A 26,044-nucleotide genomic window follows, 5' to 3' on the forward strand; every position below is an offset into this window, starting at 1 on the left:
AAATACTGATCTAAACAAAGTGAAGGGGACCTTGCTGAACAAGAGGTGTAATTTACCCCTCCCCTCATCTGATTAATTAATTTGATCTAGTGCAGTGGGTGTTTTGTTGATGAAGTAACAATGCAGTCTCCAAGCTGTGTAACTTGAAATAAAGACAAGTTGGACTTTATATCTCTGTTCAGCAGTCTTTCTTATATTTGAGGTCTATTATAGAGATAAACAAATTTATGTCATTAGGGGAATTATATGTGGACATAACTCCAATTTGTGATTATGTATACTTTGGTGTGTTCCAGGGCTGTCAAGCGATTAAAAAAATTAATCGCGATTAATCGCACTGTTAAATAATAATAGAATACCATTTATTTTAAATATTTTTGGATGTGTTCTACATTTTAAAATATATTGATTTCAATTTTAACACAATACAAAGTGCACAGTACTCACTTTATATTTATTTTTTATTACAAATATTTGCACTGTAAAAAACAAAAGATCTAGTAATTTTCAATTCACCTAATACAAGTACTATAGTGCAATCTCTTTATTGTGAAAGTTGAACTTACAAATGTAGAATTATGTACAAAAATATAACTGCATTTAAAAATAAAATAATGTAAAACTTCAGAACCTACAAGTTCAGTCCTATTTCTTGTTCAGCCAGTCGTGCAGACAAACAAGTTTGTTTACATTTGCAGGAGATAATGCTGCCCACATATTGTTCACAATCTCATCTGAAAGTGAGAACAGGTGTTCTCATGGCATTTTTGTGGCTGGTGTTGCAAGATATTTACATGCCAGATGCGGTAGAGATTCATATGTCCTTTCATGCTTCAACCACAATTCCAGGGGACATGCATACATGCTGATGACGGGTTCTGCTTGATGTTAATCCAAAGCAATGTGAATCGATGCATGTTCATTTTCATCATCAGAGTTAGATGCCACCAGGAGAAGGTCCATTTTCTTTTTTGATGGTTCAGGTTCTGTAGTTTCCACATCGAAGTGTTGCTCTTTTAAGACTTCTGAAAGCATGCTCCACACCTCGTCCCTCTGAGATTTTGGAAGGCACTTCAGATTCTTAAACCTTGGGTTGAGTGCTGTAGCTATCTTTAGAAAGCTAACATTGGTACCTTCTCTGTGTTTTGTCAAATCCGCAGCGAAAGTGTTCTTAAAATGAACATGTGCTGAGTCATCATCCGAGTCTACTATAACATGAAATATATGGCAGAATGCAGGTAAAAGAGTTGGAGACATACAATTCTTCCCCTAGGAGTTCAGTCACAAATTTAATTAACACATTATTTTTTTAACAAATGTCATCTGCAGGGAAGCAGGTGGCCAAAGCATGAAGGGGCATATGAATGTTTAGCATATCTGGCACGTAAATACCTTGAAATGCCAGCTACAAAAGTCCCATGCAAATGCTTGTTCTCACTTTATGGTGACATTGTAAATAAGATGTGGGCAGCATTATCCTGCGTAAATATAAACAAACTTGTTTGTCTTAGCGATTGGCTGAACGAGAAGAAGGACTGAGTGGACTTATAGGCTCCAATGTTTTGCATTGCTTTGTTTTCGAGTGCAATTATGTAACAAAAAAAATCTACCTTTGTAAATTGCACTTTCATGATAGGGAGATTGCGCTACAGTACTTGTATGAGGTGAATTGAAAAATACTCTTCTTTTGTTTATCACTTTTACAGTGCAACTATTTGTAATAAAAATAATAATATAAAATGAGCCATGTACACTTTGTATTCTGTGTTGTAATTGAAATCAATATATTCAAAAAAGTAGAAAAACATCCAAAATATTTAATAAATTTCAATTGGTATTCTATTTAACAATGCGATTAAAACTGCAATTAATCATGATTAATTTTTTAATCACAATTACTTTTTTTGAGTTAATTGTGTGAGTTAACTGCAATTAATTGACAGCCCTAATGTGTACATATGCTTGCTGCTGTGTATAGGCATATCTCAAATCAAAATAAGTACAGTTTAAAATATAGAATCATTTCTATTGAATTTTTGTTTTATTTACAAAATTATTAAACAGTTGCCCAGATTTAAGCTACATGAGTCAAATGTTCATAAGCTTTCTGCTTTTGCCTAACTTTCAATAGGAGTTTTACTGTTGCATTCAATCGGAGCAAAGTTAGGCTAATGCTGAGCATATTTCAAAATCCTACCCTTTATATAGAATATATTTGTAGGCCTTCTGAGTCATCAATTTATGTGATGGCTGGTTGCATCTGGTTCCAAAAGTTATTTTGCACGATGTAGAGTCATACAATATCATTAATGCATTAATTATGCATTAATGCATTAATTAAATCATTAATTATCTCTTTTATATCGCTAAGTTGGGACATTTTTAGTTATTTTTAAAAAATAATAAACCGAATTTTAGAGATACATTCAGGATTCTCTGATCCTACATCACAGAAACCAAACTATATCTGTGTGCAATGTTTTTCAGATTGCTAAGTAATATACGTTTGCAGTAATATTACAGAAGTTTGGGGAAACTAACAAAACTGTATAATAATATGGGTGTTTGACAAAAGCCAAAATAAAACTAAAGCAAAACCAAATGATCAAAGTTCTCTTCTAACAAATAGACTACTGAATTCACCAGAAGGAAAAGGCTATATTTCATGATGAATGTTAAATTCAGCTTTACCTATGTAAAAGAAAATTTCAGTTTATTTTAATGGATGATAAAATGAACATATTAATCATGACATATGGAATACCATAAGTCTACTGTAAAAGACTTGTAATTTTACAGGGATCTTTAATTGTGAAGTGTTTATTTCCTGAAATGGGGAAGGGGTTGGTGGTGGTACGTGTAAAGGAAACATAATTCAGGGATGTCATAGTATAGTGAATGAGTATCCGATCCTCAGCTGGTGTCAATTGACATATCTCTACTGGAGTTCATGAATGAATCAGAAGAACACCACTTATCCAGTATGAATTTTCAGACAAATAGTCACTTGAGCCAAAATTTGTAATTTTGGAGGGATTTACAGATATTTTCATGAAAATCCAGAGTTGGCTGACTACATATGAATAACTTTTACCCCTGAAATGTAGTGAACTGAATTTAGTACATTTTTTCAATAAAGTATTTGAGATTTTATTTTTAGATTTCAACCACTGCTACTTGTACAGATTCACAGGATTGCTCTTTGATGTAAGCAGCTCATCTAGCTGTAAAACTTGACCATCTCACACTTTTATTTCTCCATGGCTGCTAAAATATGATTGAAATCCCATATTTATTTCCTCACATTTTTTCATGTGTGGTACTTCTCTTAATGTCCTTACCAGTGGAGCCTTTGATTCATTTCACTTTTTTACTTGCCGTCGCAATAGTTAAATAATCTTTTGCACAGTGATGTTGATGATTATTTTTGCTTGCTCAAATCTTTGACACACCATATAATTTCTTAGGGGAGACAGACAGAATCCTGCAACATTATGTCTGATGTAATTGAAAACAAAGATTTTTTACTGTCTCCATCTTTCCCCCTTTTTCATGGAAATTGGGGCTTTGGAAATCTTTAACTTCCTTTTAAAAAAAGTTCATATTTCTGTTCTTTCTCTTTTTTTATTCCTTCCCTGTCCTTACAATATCACAGTCTGCGCACATTTCCCTTTCCGAGTCATGTTGCCAACATTCTCCTTCACATACATAAAACAAAGAGAGGAATTCCTTGACGTGATAAACTTAAGAGCAGCTAGAGTAGCTGATGTTCTAAACAGTGCCAATTGTATTTACTCTTCTCTTCTGATTTTTCTTAGACATCTGCATTACCTTCTTCCCTTTCCTGTCATGCCTCCCCGTTTGACACTGAGCACTGGTGATCATGTGGGTGACATTCAGTTTGAGACCTAGTGATGCAGCCACCTGTATTTGGTGATCTTCAGCTCCACCACTCCCTGTGTGGATCTCATAATTTGCATGGCAGAGAGCAGTTTTTCACTTATTATGGGACAGGCAAAACTGCTCCATATGGAAAATATCTTTGTCCTTACAACAAAAATATTAAAATTTGCTTTTAAGTTCAGCATTTTTCATGCAGTTCTTCACATGTGTTTTTGCATTATTCATCTTCTACCTTTACCCAAGATTCTTCATTTGTAGGATCATATTATGTAAAGTAGGAAAATAATATTTTGTTGTGCTTTGAATGAAATTGCAATGTTGAAATGGTGTGCTGATCATTTTTTGAGGCTAAATTAAATGGAGTTCCTTAATTTGTTAAAATTCCTCTGGAAAAGATGTAGAATTAGACAAATAGATGGAGCTCTTTTTATCAATGTTTTGGTCCTGCCTGTCTGCCTATGTGCCAATAAAATGTATATATTCGGGGAAAACATTGATTTTATTTTGGCTTTTTCTTGTAATGGCTCATACTGATTTTCTGTTTTTCTGAGGAGAAGTGTAGCTTTTAGCAGTGACCATTCACTGAAGTTATTATTATCACTTATCTATTTAATCAATGAATGTACCATGAAGTTACCTTTCTCCTTCTGAAAACGCATTATATTTTCAGCAATAAAGGTAGATTTTAATATTTTTATGGGGCTGGTTAATTATGGAAACATTGAGGTTCAGTGCCTACATTTTCAGGGCCTTTAAGCATTTAAGAATGCTATATGCCCATTAAATGGATGAATAAGTTTTTGATGGTTCAATAGAATACCATAATTTTTAGCATTTTCCTCATCATGGGAATAGACTTTGTTCTTTGACTGGTACATTTTAATGATGATTCTCCAAGGCTGCTTTAAAGGATATATTTGCTAGTGGAGAGTGTGCATTATTTACAGTAAATAATTTCTACAAATGCTAATGAATGACTGACTCAATTTTCATGAAAGTATCAAATGATAGATTTTGTGTCTTGTGGATGTTAAGACCTTTGTGGGTATAAGGAGTTGGTTAACACCATGTCTTATGCAGCTGTTCAAGTACTCCCTTTATTTTTTTCATCATGGATATGTATTATTCACTTGCATGATTTAGAATTAGGGCTGTCGATTAATCGCAGTTAACTCATGTGACTAACTCAACAAAATTAATCATGATTAAAAAAGTTAATCACAATTAATCACAGCTTTAATTGCACTGTTAAACAATAGAATACCAATTGAAATTTATTAAATATTTGTGGATGTTTTCCTACATTTTCAAATATAACGATTTCAATTACAACGCAGAATACAAAGTGTACAGTGCTCCCTTTATATAATTTTTTATTACAAATGTTTGTACTGTAAAAATAATAAAAGAAATAGTATTTTTCAATTCACCTCATACAAGTACTGTAGTGTATTCCCTTTATCAAGAAAGTGCAACTTACAAATGTACATTTTTTTGTTACATAATTGCACTCCAAAACAAAACAATATAAAACTGTAGAGCCTACAAGTCCACTCAGTCCTACTTCTTGTTCAGCCAATTGCTAAGACAAACAAGTTTGTTTACATTTATGGGAGATAATACTGCCTCTTTATTTACAATATCACCTGAAAGTGAGAACAGGTGTTCTTATGACACTTTTGTAGCTGGCATTGCAAGGTATTTATGTGCCAGATATGCTAAACATTTGTATGCCCCTTTATGCTGTGGACACCATTCCAGAGAACATGCTTCCAATTAAATTTGTGACTGAACTTCTTGGGGGGAGAATTGTATGTCCCCTGTTCTGTTTTACCCGCATTCTGCCATATATTTCATGTTATAGCAGTCTTGAATGATGAGCTAGCACATGTTGTTGGTTTTAAGAACACTTTCACTGAAGATTTGACAAAATGCAAAGAAGTTACTAATGTGAAATTTCTAAAGCTACAGCACTCAATCCACGGTTTAAGAATCTGAAGTGCCTTCCAAAATCTGAGTGGGACGAGGTGTGGAGCTTGCTTTCAGAAGTCTAAAAAGACCAACACTCTGATGTGGAAACTACAAAACCCGAACCACCAAAAAAGAAAATTAACCTTCTGCTGGTGGCATCTGACTCAGATGATGAAAATGAACATGCGTTGGTCCGTACTGCTTTGGATCATTATCGAGCAGAACCTGTCATCAGCATGGACACGTCCTCTGGAATGGTGGTTGAAGCATGAAGGGACATATGAAGCTTTAGCACATCTGGCACATAAATATCTTGAGACACTGGCTATAGCAAAGCCATGCGAACGCCTGTTCCGACTTTCAGATGGTGATGTAAACAAGAAGTGGGCAGCATTATCTCCCCTATATGTGAATACACTTGTTTGTCTGAGCGATGGGCTGAACAAGAAGTAGGACTGAGTAGACTTGTAGGCTCTAAAGTTTTACATTGTTTTGTTTTTGAACGCAGTTATTTTTGTACATAATTCTACATTTGTAAGTTCAACTTTCATGATAAAGAGATTGCACTACAGTTGTAATGGAGGAATTGAAAAATACTATTTCTTTTATCATTTTTACAGTACAAACATTTGTAATAAAAAATAAATATAAAGTGAGCACTGTACACTTTGTATTCTGTGTTGTAATTGAAATCAATATATTTGAAAATGTAGAAAACACCCAAAAATTTAAATAAATGGTGTTCTATTATTGTTTAACAGCACGATTAATTGTGTGATTAATTTTTTTAATCGCTTGACAGCCCTACTAGGAATGAAAACAGGATAGAGCCATTTTCCTTTCTTTTTTTTCCCCATACAGCAACTATGAAATGGAGCATGATCTCATAATAACATATTAATCTGTGGAGATCCCCCATTGAAATGAACACCATAAAATAAAAATAAATTATTTTAAATTAGGTTGAAAATTTGAATGATTAATATAATTTTCATACTACTCTTAATGTGCTGCCTTCCACTGGAGGATTGAATTCTGATGGTTTTTCTTTTGAAAATATAATGTACCAACAACAAATTGATAATGGGGTCCTAGAGAACTGTGAGCATTTGCAGCTCTTTATAAGTAAGACTATTAAGAATAAGAGTAGTCCTATTCTTTATCTTTAAAAGTAAACCCATTTGGAACAATGCAGAACCAGAGAGGAATGAAACTTAATTTGAAACAGAGCCAAGAGGAACATTTGTCCAAACTTTGTGTCACTGATGGAATAGGGATTCTTTTGAAGAACAGCAGCATGCAGTGTTGGTGAACACTGATATCCGTCAGGTGTCTATTTCCTTCTACCTTTCTGACTGTTTTTTTTTTCTATTGGGTCCATTCCACTTGTTTTCTATACTCAGTATATCTATGGCCTTACATTATGTATGTGAATAGTATATTATCTCACCCTGGAGCTGATTGCTACAATTATAAAGAATTCTGTTATATGGCATCTCCAGGCAGTATAAATGGGAGAGCTTTGTTGGCTAAATTGAGCTCCCAGCTCATTAACTAGACTGGAAATTGGGGAGAGAAGCAGAAGAGATTTGGATTTATCAAAGCAGAGGCAAAACATGATTGAGATTTTGCCAGAAAAGCATAGCCCCCTGCCCATCTCTAACCTTTATTAAAAATGTTTGGAGAATCATTTCAAGTGATCTTAAATGTGTCAGCTGCAAAGAGCTTGTAAAATCCATTTTCAGTCTTATTGATTACTCTAAAAAGCTGAAAGCATTGAGGAGGGAAGTTTCATGTGCATGTACCTTCCCTAATGTAATTACTAAACATTCAGAATAAAATGGATGGAAAGTTTTTGTGTATGCTTTAAATTTATTATATTACCTAATATAAATTTGGTTAACTCTAACTTTTCTCTTGTGTAATAAATCAGTCACATTTAGAAATAAAAACATCACAGGATTTGTCAAATATTGTTTGTTTACTGAGCACTTCTGCTACCAAAGCATCCCGCCTCAAAAAGTTTCCAGACTATTTAGGCTTTGTATTCTGGCCCAAACTCCGGCCTTGGTTACACTGGTGCAATCATATTAACATCAGTGGAGTAACCAAGAAGACAATTTGCCTTTCTGCACCAGGCTTCTTTTGTCCACTAATCAAACTCTTTATATGCTTTTCTTCTCTCTAGGACAATGCTCCCCTCCATCCTCTATATCCGACTAAATTGATCCCTCCAACTAAGTCCCCATTACATCCACAGTCCATCTGCCATGCTGACTGTTTAACCCCCGGGCCCTTCAGTCATTTGTCTTCCATCTTATGTGATGTTCATGAGAGTTCTTATAGGCCTTACAGTCGCAACGCTTTGTATAATAAGGTGAGCCTTCCGTGCTGCTATTGTCTTGTGTTATGTCTGATGTAATTCAGCATTCTTCTGCTGCACTGGAAAATAAATTTTACAAGTGGATGGAGTTCAGTTGTGGCTTTAGACCACATCCCTACATTGGGAGAGGTGAGATGCCCAACAGATGCTCTGGGAGATGTTGTGCCACAGACAGACATAATATCTCCTGGAGCTTCAGGGGATAATGGTTATATCATGGCCCTTTCACATTGCAGAACTTGTGCTCCATTCCCCTCCCCCAAGAACTTATTTTGCCAGCCTTTGTGTGTGTGTGTGTGTGTGTGGTGGGAGGAAAGGTCAGATCCTGACTTCCCCTCTCCATCTCCTTTAAAGCTGCTAGTTCTACTGTAGGAGCAAGGCTCACACAATCCTTGCATCCCGGGACAATGACCCAAATCCTGTAAACATTTACTGGTGCTTATCTTCCCTTAATCAAGGAATCCCATTAAAGTCCATGATCTTAAAGCTAACTAGTGACTATTTGCTGCATTGGCACTTATGATTGTGCCCAGCTCCTGTTTTGGGGGCATTTATGTGGGAAGAAAGCCCCAGAACCTCAAAGGTACTTAGGGGGTGCTTAACTCTTATTGAAATTGATGGCAGTTAAATGTCTAAATACATCTGAATATCTAAGATGAAGCTTCTTACTCCCTCTCACCTTCTCATTTACTTTGATGGAATTAGACAAAATCTGGCCAAAAGGCTTAACCCAATATGACATGAAAGTTAATCTTATCTTTGCCCTGAGAAATGCAGTCTGCATTTCTTTAAAAGTGATTTGATGAAAAGAGCCTTTGGGGGCTGTTTCTTTATGCTGTATCACAATTTCTTCTTCAGGGGAAATTAAAATCTTGAGATTCCCATAAACATTATTGGTGATTGTTTGTTCACTTAGTTAGATTTATACAAGCTTTAAAAAACCACAATATGAAAATGTGCTAATCTAAGTTTTGCTAAACTTTCCAGACATTTTTACTTACTCAGTAATTTACAGTGAGATATTTTCAAGGTTGCCCCTTCATAAGGAGACCATTTTAATGACTAGTTCATACTGCCAAAAGGATTTTGGAGGATTGGGCCAAAAGAAATCTGATGGTGTTCAACAAGGACAAGTGCAGAGTCCTGCACTTAGGAAGGAAGAATCCCAGGCACTGCTACAGGTTGTGGACTGACTGGCTAAGTGGCAGTTCTGCAGAAAAAGACCTGGGGATTACAGTGGACAAGAAGCTGGATATGAATCAACAGTGTGCCCTTGTTGCCAAGAAAGCTAACGGCATATTGGGCTGCATTAGTAGGAGCATTGCCAGCAGATTGAGGGAAGTGATTAGTCCCCTCTATTCAGCACTCGTGAGGCCACATCTGGAGTATTGCATCCAGTTTTGGGCCCCACACTACAAGAAGGATGTGGAAAAATTGGGAAAGCGTCCAGCGGAGGGCAACAAAAATGATTAGGGGACTGGAACACATGAATTATGAGGAGAGGCTGAGGGAACTGGGATTGTTTAGTCTGCGGAAGAGAAGAATGAGGGGGGATTTGATAGCTGCTTTAAACAACCTGAAGGGAGTTCCAAAGAGCATGGAGCTAGGCTGTTCTCAGTGGTGGCAGATGGCAGAACAAGGAGCAATGGTCTCAAGTTGCAGTGGGGGAGGTCTAGGTTGGATATTAGGAAAAACTATTTCACTAGGAGGGTAGTGAAGCACTGGAATGGGTTACCTAGGGAGGTGGTGGAATCTCCATCTTTAGAGGTTTTTAAAGCCCGGCTTGACAAAGCCCTGGCTGGGATGATATAGTTGGTGTTGGTCCTGCTTTGAGCAGGGGGTTGGACTAGATGACCTCCTGAGGTCTCTTCCAAGAGCAAGCAGCTTCATTGAGCACCTCCATTCTTGTTAGACACTTGCTATTATAGACTTCCTCATTTCTCATTATTTCCTTTACTTAAGAACATAGTACAGAGTCTATTATTCCCCCTTAATTTCTATGGTAGATGGAATTTTCTAACTTAGCACAAAGATCCAAACTGCAATTGTTACCTAATTAACAAAAAAAGAAAAGAAAATTAGGCTTCGTATTGCCTTTTAACACCTCATGAGTTCAAAGGATTTCAAAATAGAGCAGATGAGCAGGACTTCAAAATAGCTGTTGCCACCTGTTCGCATTTTACCTGTTTTGCCGTGAGCTTACTCTGCAGATAGTGTATAAAATTACAGAGCAGAATGTGTTGTAACAGAAACAACTCTAAGACAAGGATTTACTATATACAAGATGGGCAGTAGCTATTAATATAGAGCAACATTTTCAAAGTTTGGTGACCAAAGTTAGGTTTCTACATTTATTTTTAGGCAGTTGAATAAAAGTGGCCTAATTTTCAAAGGTGTTGAACACCGACAGCTCCTAGGGTACAACTATACAGCCCAAGCCAGTGAGCCTCTCTGCGTGGGTCAACAGACTTGGGCTAATGCAGTTCACACTACCGTGCTAAAAATAGCTGTGTAGACATTGCAGCTTGGCCTGGAGTTCAGGCACTGAAGACTAGGATGGGGGGTGGACTTCAGATCCCCTGCTCCAGCCTGAGCTACAACTCCAAAATGCTGTCTACACAGCCATTTTTAGTGTGGTAGCATGAGCCCAAGTTTGTTGACCAGAGCTGTAAGGCTTGCTCCTGTTGGTCTGGGCTATCTAGACATATTCTATATGACTTATTGGGATTTGTGGGTTCTCAGCCTTTCTGAAAATCAGGCCACTTGTAATTGAGTGCCTAATTATGGCTTTAGAAATGTAACGGTAGGAATCCAGGTTTGACAATATTGGGCATATGCTGTATTTAGAAATTTTCCTATTAGTGTCAGTTTCCTGAGTCACCAACACTCATACATTACACAGTTTTATTTTTTACATTTTGAATTTAAATAAATCAGCATATACCTAGCAAAGGTCATAGGAATATGGTAAAAATGTAAACTAAAAGGAAAATATCAAATCTACGCTGAAAGGTATGATTTGAGAATCTGTCTAGACTGTCCGTCTTAGGTACGATCTAGGGATGGATCCTGGCCCCCTGCAGGAGGATATCCCACAGGCATAAAGCTAGCAGACAAAGTAGAGCCAGCTTCTATGCCAGCTGCCTTAACCACCTTGGGTAGGGTGTGTGATGGACAAGGTGGAGAAGAGTTCTATTATACCAAGTTTCCAATTGTCTCAGGTCCCTTGTGGTGGCTCAGCTAAGGATACTTCTTGAACTAACTCCTTTGTGACAGGTTTCAGACTGGTAGCTGTGTTAGTCTGTATCAGCAAAAACAATGAGGATTCCTCTGATGAAGTGGGTTTTAGCCGACGAAAGCTTGTGCCCAAATAAATGTGTTAGTCTCTAAGGTACCACAAGGACTCCTCGTTGTTTTAACTCCTTTGTGTGACTCAAGGCTAAGTTGAGAATAAGTTCTCCTCTAGGGTGTTCTAGAACTACCTGTCCAAAGAAGGAATCACTGAGTTATGTCTACACTATGAAATTAGGTCGATTTTATAGAAGTCAATTTTTAGAAATCAATTTTATACAGTCGATTGTGTATGTCCCCACTAAGCGCATTAAGTCGGAGGAGTGCGTCCTCAGTATCATGGCTAGCATCGACTAACGGAGCTGTGCACTGTGGGAAGCTATCCCACAGTTCCCGCAGTCTCCGCTGCCCACTGGAATTCTGGGTTAAGCTCCCAATGCCTGATGGGGCAAAAACATTGTCGCGGGTGGTTTGGGGTACATGTTGTCAGTCTCCCCTCCCTCTGTGAAAGCAACTGCAGACAATCATTTCACGCCTTTTTTTCTGGGTTACCCGTGCAGACGCCATAACACGGCACGCATGGAGGCCACTCAGCTCACTGCTGCTGTTGCAAGCATTGTAAACACCTCACGCATTATACTGCAGTATGTGCAGAGCCTGGCTAAGAGATGCCAGCATGAGGACGACTGTGAGGAGGACATGGACACAGATGTTCCTGAAAGCATGGGATGTGGCAATTAGGACATCATGGTGGCAGTGGGGCTGGTTGATACAGTGGAACACCAATTCTGGTCCCAGCAAACAAGCAAAGACTGGTGGGACCACATAGTCTTGTAGGTATGGGATGATTCCCAGTGGCTGCGAAACTTTCGCATGCGTAAGGGCACTTTCCTGGAACTCTGTGAGTTGCTTTCCCCTACGCTGAAGCACAGGAATACCAAGAAGAGAGCTGCCCTGACAGTTGAGAAGTGAGTGGCGATAGCCCTGTGGAAGCTTGCAATGCCTGACTGCTACCGGTCAGTCGGGAATCAATTTGGAGTGGGCAAATCTACTGTGGGGACTGCTGTGATTCAAGTAGCCAATGCAATCACTGACGTTCTACTATCAAGGGTAGTGACTCTGGGAAATGTGCAGGTCATAGTGGATGGCTTTGCTGCAATGGGATTCCCTAACTGTGGTGGAGCGATAGTTGGAACGCATATCCCTATCTTAGCACCGGACCACCTTGTCAACCAGTATATGAACTGTAAGGGGAATTTTTCAATGGTGCTGCAAGAACTGGTGGATCACAAGGGACGTTTCACTGACATCAACATGGGATGGCCAGGAAAGGTGCATGACGCTCGCATCGTTAGGGACTCCGGGTTGTTTGAGCAGCTGCAAGAAGGGACTTACTTCCCAGACCAGAAAATTACTGTTGGGGATGTTGAAATGCCAAGAGTTATCCTTGGAGACCCAGCCTACCCCTTGCTCCTATGGCTCATGAAGCCATACACAGGCAGCCTGGACAGTAGTAAGGAGCAGTTCAACTATAGGCAGAGCAAGTGCAAAATGGTGGTAGAATGTGCCTTTGGACGTTTAAAAGCTCTCTGGCGCTGTTTGCTGACAAGGTTAGACCTCAGCACAACCAATATTCCCACTGTTATTACTGCTTGCTGTGTGCTCCACAATATCTGAGAGTAATGGGGAGAGTAACTTTATGGCGGGGTGGGAGAGGTTGAGGCAAATTGCCAGGCTGCCAATTTTGAACAGCCAGACACCAGGGTGATTAGAAGAGCACAAGTAGTGCGCTGCACATCAGAGAGGCTTTGAAAACCAGTTTCATGACTGGCCAGGCTATGTGTGTGTTTCTCCTTGCTGCAAACCCGCCCGCTTTGTTGATTTTAATTCCCTGTAAGCCAACCACCCTCCCCCCTTCGATCACAGCTGGCAAAGGAAATAAAGTCACTATTGTTTTGAAACCATGCATTCTTTCTTTTTAATTAAAAAAAGGGGAGATAACTGATAAGGTAGCCCAGGTGGGGTATGGTGGGGTGGGGGAGGAGGGAAGGACAAGGCCACATTGCTTATGGTAGCCACACTACAAATCAAAACTGTTTGAAAGACAGCCTTCTGTTGCTTGGGCCATCCTCTGGAGTGGAGTGGCTGGGTGCCTGGAGCCTCCCCCCCCTGCATTCTTGGGCATCTGGGTGAGGAGGATATGGAATTTGGGGAGGAGGGCAGGCGGTTGTACAGTAGATGCAGCGGCAGTCTGTGCTCTTGTTGGCTTTCCTTCAGCTCCACCAGACGCCTGAGCATGTCCATTTGCTCCCCCATTAGCCTCAGCATTGCATCCTGCTTCTTCCAATCGCGCTCACTTAATGCTTTCCTGGACTCTGCCACTGAATGCCTCCATGCATTCAGCTGTGCCCTATCAGATGGGAGATAGCTCCCATGATCATGAGCTCGGAAAACATGTCATCACAAGTGCGTTATTTTTTTTTGGTTTTTTTTTTTTGCCTTCTAATCTGCGATAACCTCAGGGACGGAGATGATAGGGGGAGCATAGAAACATTTGCACCTGCAGGGGATAAAAAGGGAGAGTAAAATTTAAGATGATACATTTCTGAGAATAAAAGGAAGACTCTTTCACAGTGAATCAAGCAATTCACAGCAGACAGCACATGAGCTTTTGGTACAAGGTCGCATTTTGCCTTGTATATTGAGTGCCTGCCAGTATGGTGACACATCACACACGGTTGGGCAACAGAATTCGGTTTCCAGGCAGCCATGGTAAGCCAAAAGGTATGTGGGTTTGGCTTCTAAAGCCTTCATAATATGTGGGAATGGTTTCAAACTACAGCACCATCCTTTCCCATAGCAAGCAATGCTGGTTGGGTTTCACATTTAAAAGGAGGGACTGCGGTTTTCGGGTGGATGTGCAGCACACACCTCCCCCCACCCCACTGTGTGGCTATTCTCTGGGACGATCCCTTCACCCCTCGCCCTGCAGTGTGGCTATTCTCTGGGATGATCCCTTCACCCCTCCCCCGCCGCGTGGCTATTCTCCGGGATGATCTCTTTTAGCCAAGCGCAAACAACCCAGCATGAATGGGGTCCTTTTACTGTTCCCTTACAAAAATTCCCCTATTTCAGCCAGGTGACCATGAATGATATCACTCTCCTGAGGATAACACAGAAGGATAAAGACCGAATGTTGTTTGAATGCGACCAAAACCCAGGACCATTCGCTGCCATGCTTTGTGCTGCAATGATTCCAGACTACTTGCTACTGGCTTGGCATGGTAAAGTGTCCTACCATGGATGAAATAAAGCAGCCCTCCCCAGAAACCTTCTGCAAAGGCTGTCAGAGTGCCTCCAGGAGAGCTTCATGGAGATGTCCCTGGAGGATTCCCACTCCATCCCCAGACACGTTAACAGGCTTTTCCAGTAGCTGTACTGGCCAGAATGCATCCCAAGTCTTCAGGGCAAATCAAACATTAAACACTATTGCTTTTAAACCCTGTACTGTAGTTACAAATGTGCACTCACCAGAGCTGCCTCCTCCGCCTTCAGGATCGGGGATCCCGCCTTGGGAGAGTATTAGCTCCAGGGTGATGAAAAGGTCCTGGCTGCCGGGGAGAACAGATTCACCGCTTGCCTGCTGCGCATTCTCCTCCTCCTCTTCCTCATCCGCAAAATCCTCCTCCATGTTGTGTGAGACTCCCCCCTTGCAGGTGTCCACGGACAGTGGTGGGGTAGTGGTAGGGTCCCCCCCTAGAATGCCATGCAGTTGATCATAGAAACGGCATGTCTGGGGCTCTGACCCAGAGTGACCGTTTGCCTCCTTTGTCTTTTGGTAGGCTTGCCTGAGCTCCTTGACTTTCACACGGCACTGCAGTGTGTCCCTGTTGTAGCCTCTGTCCATCATGCCCTGTGCAATTTTGGCATATATATTAGCATTTCTTCTTTTTGATCAGAGTTCTGCTTGCACAGATTCTTCTCCCCGTACAGCAATCAGATCCAGTGTCTCTCGTTCACTCCATGGTGGAGCTCGTTTGTGATTCTGGGGGGACTGCATGGTCACCTGTGCTGCTGAGCTCACCACGCTGACCAAACAGGAAATGAAATTCAAAAGTTCCCGGGGCTTTTCCTGTGTACCTGGTTAGTGCATCAGAGTTGAATGTGCTGTCCAGAGCGGTCACATTAGAGCACTCTGGGATAGCTCCCGGAGGCCAATAATGTCGATTTGCGTCCGCATTACCCCAAATTTGACCTAGCAAGGTCGATTTTAGCGCTACTCCCCTCGCTGGGGAGGAACAGAAGTCGATTTTAAGAGCCCTTTAGGTCAACGGAATGGGGTTGCTTGTGTAGACGCATTCATTTTAAAAATGACCTAACGTGGCTAAATTCGACCTAATCTTGTAGTGTAGACCAGGGCTTAGTATTAAGAAATAGCTTCTCTAAACTCTGGCCATTTGTGCCATTTTGATTAGTTTATATGTGCATAGCTGAAATCCACCATTATTATCATTTTGTTTGTCTTTGTTGTGCAGGATCTCTCTTGAAATCTGTGCACCCAATATCCTAGTCTTGATCTGAAGGGCCGGTACTATAGCCCTATTTGCATATTTACATTCTTACAGCTTGGGATTTGTGTCCACGCACATTCAACTGAGTGGTGCTCTATAGTCAGAATTTTTATCTCACTAGGTTCTAAGCAATTTTTTAGCTACAGTGCTCCATACTTGTAACAACATCTCTTTGGCTGAATCATTTCTTCCTATATAGTTGGAAGTCCAGATGTTACAGTATTCGATTGATTTCTTTCATTCCACCATGTTTCAGTAATGCCTATTATATCAAAGTCCTCTTCCATTGCCGGAATGCAAGTTCATCTATTTTTGCTTATAAGCTTCTCATATTGTTATATAGACATGAGTTTTATTAACCTGCTTAGAAAACACTGACAAAGGCAAAATGAAATGTGAATTTTTCTGTATTAATCTCTGGTACCAGACAGCTTTAGATGACTACAGAAAAATTAATATCACTTAAATGTTTACCTCATAAATCAATAAATCTCAATGTTCACATCATAAGTGGTCAATATTTCCTTATTATATTTTTCAAAATAATGAGCATCCCCTCCTGGACCTCACCCAGATAGCATTTATGTGTGCTTTAAGGAGACATATTTTAGTTTGTTAAAATGTGCAGGTCTAGTAAAGATGGGACAGTAAAATATAGTAATAATAGTATCAGCTGCAGAACCAGAAGTGTAACAAACTAGCTATTTCAAATTGAAAAAAAAAACCTTGAAATAGTAATAAATACTGAAAGTTGAAAATTATTCTCCATGGTATATATCCTGTAGTATTAACTTTATTAAAATTTATTTACTTTATTAAAATTATTCTCCATGGTATATATCCTGTAGTATTGACTCAGGCAAAACTCCTGTCAATTTAAAGATTTTACACCAGCATAGTTTTTCTTAAGCAGAGTATTCTTTTCTAAGCCCTTTCAGTCAACAGTTATTGTTATTTTAAATCTCTAGAAATCCATCACAAGAGCTAACAATACCTGCAGTGGTTCGTTTGTAGTACAATAGTTAAAATATTCGGCTACTCTATGGCTAAACATCCTTTAGGCCCTCATCCTGTAAACGCTTCTGTATGTTTTTTAACACCTGAGTAATTGCATTGTAGTCAGAGATTACTCACCTGCCTAAAAGTAACCATATACGTTACCAGAGTAACAGCCGTGTTAGTCTGTATTCGCAAAAAGAAAAGGAGTACTTGTGGCACCTTAGAGACTAACCAATTTATTTGAGCATGAGCTTTCATGAGCGCTGTAGCCTAAATTTCTACATTGCTTGGCCGCAGTGATGATGTGGAATATTGCTGCTGCTCTACCAAAGGCATTTCAGCAGTGCCCGTCATTGCAATATCAAAATGCTGAACACAGTAAATTAGAAATATATGGTCATTGTTCATGGACAGTTTTGTTGTGGGTTGTGCTATTTGTCTGTGCCCAAGCTCCAGAAGCCTGATCTAACTCCCACTGAAGTCAACGGTACTTTTTCCATTGAATTTATCAGCTTTTGGATGAGACTGTACTTGCTTGCCTCTGTTATAAAGTATTTTGTGTCTGTGAATAACAGAGAGCGAGATTTTTGTTGCATCGATAAAATTCTGGCAAAAAGCTGGCTCTTGCAGCATATTCTAAAGATAGTCAGACGCTGGCTCGGTTAATCTCTTCTACTGCAATCTAGCTTTATTTAAATTAACTTGGCCACTGAATACTGAAGAGCAGGTCAGTATCAAAAGGAAGAATTTCTAGACTCATATATGTTGCACTTTGTTTCAACAGATTCTCCATTAGAGGGGAAAAAAGAAAAGGAGTACTTGTGGCACCTTAGAGACTAACACATTTATTTGAGCATAAGCTTAGTACTCCTTTTAGTACACAAGTACTCCTTTTCTTTTTGCGGATACAGACTAACATGGCTGCTACTCTGAAATCTGTCATTAGAGGGAAAGACTCACTACCAGAAGCTCCTGGAAACATTTAGAAATATACTGTGAACAAACAATTGAAAGTATGCAGCATATTTCAGTGAATGTAATTGCCATTCTTCACTCTGAACATTTATTTTAAAATTATCTTAAAGAAATTCCCTTTTAAGTTAGCTTTATGAAAAACAGGATGATCACCTTTCTGTGGATTAGTATCTGTCCACTAGGTTTTTGTGAGCTTTAGAGTGTTTATCACTTTCTTTGTATATTCAGGGCACATACAGACAGCAGGTGTTTTAAGATGAAATACATTAGCAAAAAGATACAGGGATTAATTTGAGAGGCAGGAGGCCATGTTAATTCTGTTTTAGGCTCTGATCCTGTAACTGGATTTTCACAGGCAGATATATCTTTGCACCCACGTGGATCCAACAGCAGGACAGGGGCTTAGTTGATAGCCAGACACAAAGGTAATATGGATTTAGTTATTATTCATACAATATAATAATAGATCATGAGTTTTTAGGCTGATAAATTCATAACCGATTTTACCGGGGTTTTTTGGCTCTAATGCCAGGAAATTGCAGAGGCTGTATTTGTCACAGACTGGTGCAAGTGGTGGAAAGAGTCTTTGCTCCTTCATCCCATCCCTGTGCAACTAGTCCTACATAAAGACAAGTTTCCCACATTAGATAAATAGATTCTGATCTAGATGGACTCTGAGCCCTCCAGCGTTGTTGCTCTTATCACTGCTCCAGGGTCTTAAATGGGACCCCAAGTAAGATAAGGTTACTGCTACCCCTCCTTATAATGTCTGCTTCTCTTTTCTTCTTCTTTCCCTCCTAAGTGATATCAGGGCTGGATTAAGGCACCAGCACTTTAGGCATGTGCATAGGTCTCCAAATCCATCAGATTTTATATCAGAATTTCAGCTTTCATTTAAACCCCCCCGCACACACACACACGTTTCTGGTCCTTGTGATTGTGGGGGAAAAAGGTCATATGTGCGACCTGAGTGTAACCAATGCAGTGATGCCTGGACAGAGCCTGAAACAGCTCTGGAAGTATGAGCTGTCCTTTTTCACTGCTCTGGGGGTCCGCACCAACCAAGAGAGGACTCTGTGCATGGCTGGAGAAGAATAATGAGCTGGCTCAGCCCACCCATATAAGAAGATTCAATCCAGTTACTAGACCAAGGAATGGAGAATCCCATACTGCCACCCTGGCCTCTCTGGGTGGGAGTGGAATATCTACTCTATTGCTTCTGGAAGGGAAAAGGGGACCAATTCTGCTGCCCCTGTACCTCTAGAGAAGGCTGTGGGAGTAGAGTCATCGATGGCCTCATGTCCTGATGAGCATAGGACACTAGATTGCCTTTATTCAGTCCAGGGTGACACCCCATTTTTTAGTACAAGAGAGGTAATCCTCTGCTATACAAAGTAACTGGTGAGGAGTCAAGAAGCAAAGGGGAGATGCTACCAGATCAGCATTTTGCTGCTCATCGTCTGTTATTAGTGAAAACCCTCCTCCTGTAGATCCTCCCTTGGGTTCCACTGTGATTTTACATCCTCTAAAATTATTTCTACTTCTGATATATTATACATGAGTCAATCCACTATTTTCCAGGTCCCATGTTAAAAGGGGGATTCCATTAGTAGTTCTGGCAACAGACTCATTCTGCTCCGATTCATATGGAAACAATATTGGATTAAATTAATTGGCCAGTGGGGATAGAGATTCTTAGAGGTTGACAAATCAGTACTAAGGAGGAGAAAGTGATGAAATATCAATTGGAGTGTGTGTGTGAGGCAGGGGAGATTTACACAGGCACAAATGAGATGTAGGTGCCCAAATCTCACTGACTCTCAAACTCCCATTTGAGTTTTTGTCCATGTGAGTTGGGCACCTAACTCCCATTTGTACCTGTGAAGATCTCCCTTTAAATTAATATCTTTACTAGCAAAATCCCAACATTTGATTTGGGATAATGTTGCTCTTCAAAGATATGTAGAGAATTTGAAAAAGGGTTTGCCCCAATCCTGCAAACCCTTTTCAGACAAACGGCCTTCACACAGATATTACTTATGTGAGTGAAGGTTGCAGGGTCAACATATAATACAAACCTTCAGACTGTGAATTTTCTCTGCATTGATTATAGTCACACGGCATGTGTGAGGCTTCAATCCTGCAACTTGCTTCACACACCCTGAACCTGTCTAGAGCCCTTTCAAAGTCAGTGAGTGTCTGCATGGACATAGGGATCTGGCTGGCATAACCAATTGCAGGATTGAGACCTTAGTCTGTATGGAGACTATTTAAAGGAACCTTTAAGTGTTTTTCATGCTGCACCACTGTTATAATGTAATGAACTCAGCAGTGTTTACCCACTAGAGCTTAAATTCTGATTCACGACATCATAACAAGAAGTGACATCCTATTTGCTAACATCATCTTTGCTATGAATGGAAACTACATTTCAAGGTTGCCATGGAAAGGTATTTCTTTTTTTCCTGACATCACACAAGTTACTTGTTACCCTAGGTGAAAGTTTCTCTCTTTTGAATTTTGATATTTAAATGTTGAATTTTAACTTCTGGACCCTTGTAGGCATGTATTTTTATCAATATTATTTTTTCTATAATCCAGCACAATTACTTAGGAGTTGACAAAGAAACTAAGGCTATGTCTATACTGGCAGAGTTTTTTCGCCGAGAGTTTGGTCGCTGATAAAAAAAAGTGCTTAAAGAAAATTGCTGTTGTGTGTTCACATTGTCTTCCACTGGCGGCACTTGCATCGGCAATGAGAGCAGTGCACTGTGGCTATCCCACAGTGGAGCTCTCCCCCTTCGGCCGCTAGGTCTTGTGGGAAGGTGCAGGGGATGCTCAATGCCCCATGATACACTGCTTTCCATCCCAGCATTCTATGTGCTTCTGTCTTCAGTTTGCGGCATTTCTCAACATCCCTTGTTTTCTGCTTGCCCTGCCACATCTATCTGCAGGAATGGATCCCACACATCTCCACTGCTCTGCTAGCTATCACTAGCACATCGTGAATAGCAGTGGAGTTAATCCTGAAGTTATGAAGGCAATGGCAGTCACAGTTGCCTGACACAGTGTCCAACATAGAAAGCAGCAACATTAGATTGCTTTTGGCATTCACAGAATAGCTGAACACAGTAGAACATCACTTTTGGGCTTGGGAAACTAGCACAGAGTGGTGGGATCACATCATTATGCAAGTCTGGGATGATGAGCAGTGGCTACAGAACTTTCAGATGCGGAAAGCCACCTTCCTGGAACTGTGTGCTGAACTTGCCCCAGCCCTTAAGCACAAGGACACCCAAATGAGAGCTACCCTCTTAGTGGAGAAGCATGTGGCAATCGCAGTGCGGAAGCTGGAGTCTCCAGACTGCTACCGGTCAGTTGCGAACCAGTATGGAGTGGGGAAGTCAACTGTTGGGGCTGTGTTAACACAAGTGTGCAAGGCCATTAATCACATCCTGCTGAGAAAGACTGTGACTCTTGGCAACATGCGTGAAATTGTAGATGGCTTTGCAGAAATGGGTTTCCCTAACTGCAGTGGGGTGATAGATGGCACACATATTCCAAATCTGGCACCGGATGAGCTTGCAATGGAGTACATCAGTTGGAAGGGGTACTTATGGATCACCATGGGTATTTCACTGAATTTGCATGGAAACAAATGTGGGGTGGTCTGGAAAAGTGCATGATGCCCATATCTTTAGGACACTGGCCTGTACAGAAAGCTGCAAGCAGGGACTTTCTTTCCAGACCAGAGGATCACTATAGGGGAAGTCAAAATGCTCATAGTGATCCTGGGAGACCCAGTACACCCCTTAATGCCATGGCTCATGAAGCCATATATGGGTGAGCAGTAAGGAGCAGTTCAACAGTTTTGGATAGCTTTGCAGAAAGGGATAGCAGTAAGGAGTGGTTCAACAACAGGCTGAGTAGGGGCAGAATGATCGTTGAATGTGTATTTGGCCAATTAAAGGCACAATGGCAATGCCTATATGGCAGGTTAGACTTTAATGAGGAAAATGTTCCCATGGTTATAGCTGTGTGTTGCACGCTGCATAATATTTGTGAAGGGAAGAGCGAAAAATTTACCTGAGGTGGACTGCCGAGGCAGAACACCTGGCTGCTAATTTTGAGCAACCACATACCAGGGCTATTAGATGGGTGCAACGTGGAGCAATAAGAATCAGGGATGCCTTGAGGCAACACTTCGAAGATGAAAACTAGTAATGTTTGTTGCTATGCTTGGGACTGCAATGGTTAATTAAATTTGGTATGCTAGGAAGCAGTTGTGATTGTTAAGGCCTAGGATTCAATGTAAGGAACTAATAAAAGTGTGTGTTGATTTGCAGGTGCCATCTGCTATCATAATTTGCATGGAAACAGAGTGCTTATGATTAAAAAAAACTTCACTTTTATTGCCAAATAAAACACAACACCACATGCACACACATAGACACACACCGATTTTTGGTGCGGGAGAAGGTACTGGAGGAGTAGGGGGCTGACTTTCAGAGCTGAGCATAAGTCCAACTTTTGTTTGAAAAGCTGTCTGCTGGGGTGGAATTTAGAGGAAAACTAAAGTGCAAAATGCCAGAAAGCAGAAATGAATGTGCGGGGGGAGTTCATGGAGTGCATGGAAAGGAGTTCTGAATGTGCTGAAGGGGAGGGTGGCGAGCATGCATCTTCTCAGTCTGGACCATTATGAGAGGCTGGAGCATGTCAGTTTGATGCTTCAAAACTTATATCACAGCTGGTAACATATCTATCACTTTCTCAGTGACCATAGGCAAGCACACATGTGGGAGAACACACCAAGCACCGTGAGTGAACCCAGGGGCAGGAGCATTGTTTGTTGCAGAAAAGCAACGTGAAAGGGTCATGTGGCACTTATGGGGGGGGGGCAACACTCTAAACTTTTCCCACCGTTTGCCATGGGGTTGGGGGGGTTCACTGTAGAAGATATCTCATTCCTAAGGGTAAGCAAGGAAGCAGGGGTGCATCTGCTACATGCTTGAAGCTTCTGCCCCGGTCCATATGCTGCTTGCCTGTGTGCAGCTTTGGTCCTGTCAGGGTTCCTTCCCCACTCTGAACTCTAGGGTACAGATGTGGGGACCTGCATGAAAGACCCCCTAAGCTTATTCTTACCAGCTTAGGTTAAAAACTTCCTCAAGGTACAAACTTTGCCTTGTCCTTGAACCCTATGCTGCCACCACCAAAGTGTTACACAAAGAACAGGGAAAGAACCCACTTGGAAACGTCTTTCCCCCCAAAATCCCCTCAAGCCCTACACCCCCGTTCCTGGTGAAGGCTTGATAAAAATCCTCACCAATTTACATAGGTGAACACAGACCCAAACCCTTGGATCTTAAGAACAATGAAAAAGCAATCAGGTTCTTAAAAGAAGAATTTTAATTAAAGAAAAAGTAAAAGAATCACCTCTGTAAAATCAGGATTGTAAATACCTTATAGGGTAATCAGATTCAAAACATCGAGAATCCCTCTAGGCAAAACCTTAAGTTACAAAAAGACACAAAAACAGGAATATACATTCCATTCAGCACAGCTATTTTACCAGCCATTTAAACAAAACAGAAATCTAACGTATATCTAGCTAGATTACTTACTAAGTTCTAAGACTCCCTTCCTTTTCTGTTCCTGGCAAAAGCATCACAGAGACAGACAGACCCTTTGTTTCCCCCCCTCTCCAGCTTTGAAAGTAACTTGTCTCCTCATTGGTCATTTAGGTCGGGTGCCAGTGAGGTTATCCTAGCTTCTTAATCCTTTATAGGTGAAAGGGTTTTGCCTCTGGCCAGGAGGGATTTTATAGTTCTGTATACAGAAAGGTAGTTACCCTTCCCTTTATATTTATGACAGGTCCCCTGCCCAAGTAATTGCAGAGTGGCATGGGAAAGTGTCCCTCAGTGGGGGAAGGAACAAAGCAGCTCTGCCAAGGAACCTCTGGCAGAGAATTGCTGAGTACCTCTGGGAAAGTTTCCTGGAGGTGTCTCTGGAGTATTCTTATGAAATCCCAGAGTGCATCAACTCCCTGTTCCACCATACTGCTTAGCTGCACATGGAAATGCCCAGCACACAGAAACACAGCCAGCCTTAACAACGAGGAGTACTTGTGGCACCTTATAGACTAACACATTTATTTAGGCATAAGTTTTCGTGGGCTATTAGCAACAGGATGAAAAATCACTTTTGTAGTGGTAATCAGGGTGACTTTTCATCCTGTTGATAATAGCCCACTTTAATTGATTTGTCTCAACCTCCACTGTGTAAGGCAACTCCCATCTTTTCATGTGCTACTATATATATCTTCCTACTGTATTTTCCACTCCATGCATCTGATGAAGTGGGTTTTAGCCCACGAAAGTTTATGTCCAAATAAATTTGTTAGTCTATAAGGTGCCACAAGTACTCCTCATTGTTTTTGCTGATACAGACTAACACAACTACCACTCTGAAACAGCCAGCCTTGTACATTTCTCTGCCCTCAACCCGCTTCAGAACTTCACAAAGCAAAACCACTTACTAATGGTGTCCTCACCTGCTTCTGACTCACCAGAGAGTGACTGCCGAAACTGGCTAGACACCTCTGGAGTTGAGAACAGCTCCTGACTGATGCAGCACTGGGAGATCCCCACCGTAGGCTCCACCTCTTCATCAATGGGTTAGGTACACTTTCCATTGGCTCCAGACCTGCCGAAGTATCCACGGTGCTCTTGGCAGTGGAGGTGGGGTCACCACCTAGGATAGCCTCCAACTCCTTATAAAAACAGCAGGTCTGTGTCATAGCACTGAAGCAATGGTTTGCCTCCCTTGCCTTGTGGTACTTATTCCTCAGCTCCTTTACCTTTGCTCTGCACTGCAGCCAGGGGCAGCAGGTTTGTAGAAATTTTGGTGGTACCCAGAACCCACCCCCAAATTCCCCACACACACCTGCCTAAGGCTCTGGGAGGGATTTTGGGTGGGGGAGGGGGACTGGGGTTCAGGCGATTGGGGTACATGAGGGGGTGGGGATGCAGGCTCTGGGAGGGAGTTTGGGTGCAGGGTGTGTGAGGGGTCAGGCTCTGGGAGGGAGGATGGAGACTGGGGTGCAGGCTCTGGGATGGAGTTTGGGTACAGGCTCTCGGCTAGGGCAGGGGATTGGGGTGCAGGAGGGGTGCAGGGTGCAGGCTCTGGAAGGGAATTTGGGTGCAGAAGGAGTGAGAGGTTGGGCTCTGGGAGGGAGTTTGGATTGGAGAGGGAGTCTGGAGTGCAGGCTCTGGGAACGAGTTTGGGTGCTGGGTGCAGGCTCTGGGCAGGGGGTGGGGGTGCAGGAGGGGGTGGGTGTGCAGGGTCTGGGAGGGAGTTTGGGGACAAAAGTAAGTGCAGGGGATGGGTGTGAGTGCAGGAGGGAGTTAGGGGGGTGCGGGGTGCAGGAAGGGGTGAGGGGTGCAGGCTCTCTAAATAGATGCAGGGGGGGTTCAGTGCTCACCTGGGGCACCCCCTCCAGCAGTGGCTCCTAGGCGGGGCAGGCTGGGGGGGGTGTCTCCTCATGCTGCTGTCTCCAGGCACCACCCCTGCACTTCCCATTGGCTGCAGGGGCGTTTGGGGTGGGGGCAGCACAGAGTGACACAACCTCCTCACACGGGCTCCAAGGACCTGCCGGCAAACATGTGGAACCAGCGCACAGGAAGCCACTCAGCCCCGCTGCACTGCTGGGTGGCGGCAGGAGCCCCCGGGCTGTTTTAAATCGCCTGGGGGTGGCAGGTGGGGCCGGGGGAAGCATGGCGGGAGGTGGGAAACTTTGCTGGAGCCGGGCTCCTGGGACAGGAATATTCCTGGTGCCTGGGCACCAGGGGCCCAGAGAACTCGCCTCCCATGACTGCAGCAAGTCCCACTCGGATCCCTTTTCATGCAAGGTGCACATGATCTGGCCGTAGGCATCGAAATTCCTATGACTAGA

General features: G+C 41.6%; 1 protein-coding gene across 6 annotated transcripts in view; it reads left to right on the forward strand.

Moving 5' to 3' along the window:
* Nucleotides 1–26,044, forward strand: part of LOC102937550 (muscular LMNA interacting protein) — a 168,753-nt gene that overhangs the window by 123,593 nt on the left and 19,116 nt on the right. Inside the window, exon 13 of one of the 6 annotated variants that reach the window (XM_043542378.1) lies at nucleotides 3,819–4,385. The exons of the other annotated variants lie outside the window; for them this stretch is intronic. Coding sequence (XP_043398313.1) covers nucleotides 3,819–3,881 — 63 coding nt within the window. The 3' untranslated portion in view covers nucleotides 3,882–4,385. Of the gene's footprint in view, nucleotides 1–3,818; nucleotides 4,386–26,044 lie in introns of those variants that run through there. 6 annotated transcript variants of the gene reach the window in all.

This window comes from Chelonia mydas, chromosome 3 (assembly GCF_015237465.2).
Source record: "Chelonia mydas isolate rCheMyd1 chromosome 3, rCheMyd1.pri.v2, whole genome shotgun sequence".
In the NCBI taxonomy this organism is placed as follows: Eukaryota; Metazoa; Chordata; order Testudines; family Cheloniidae; genus Chelonia; species Chelonia mydas.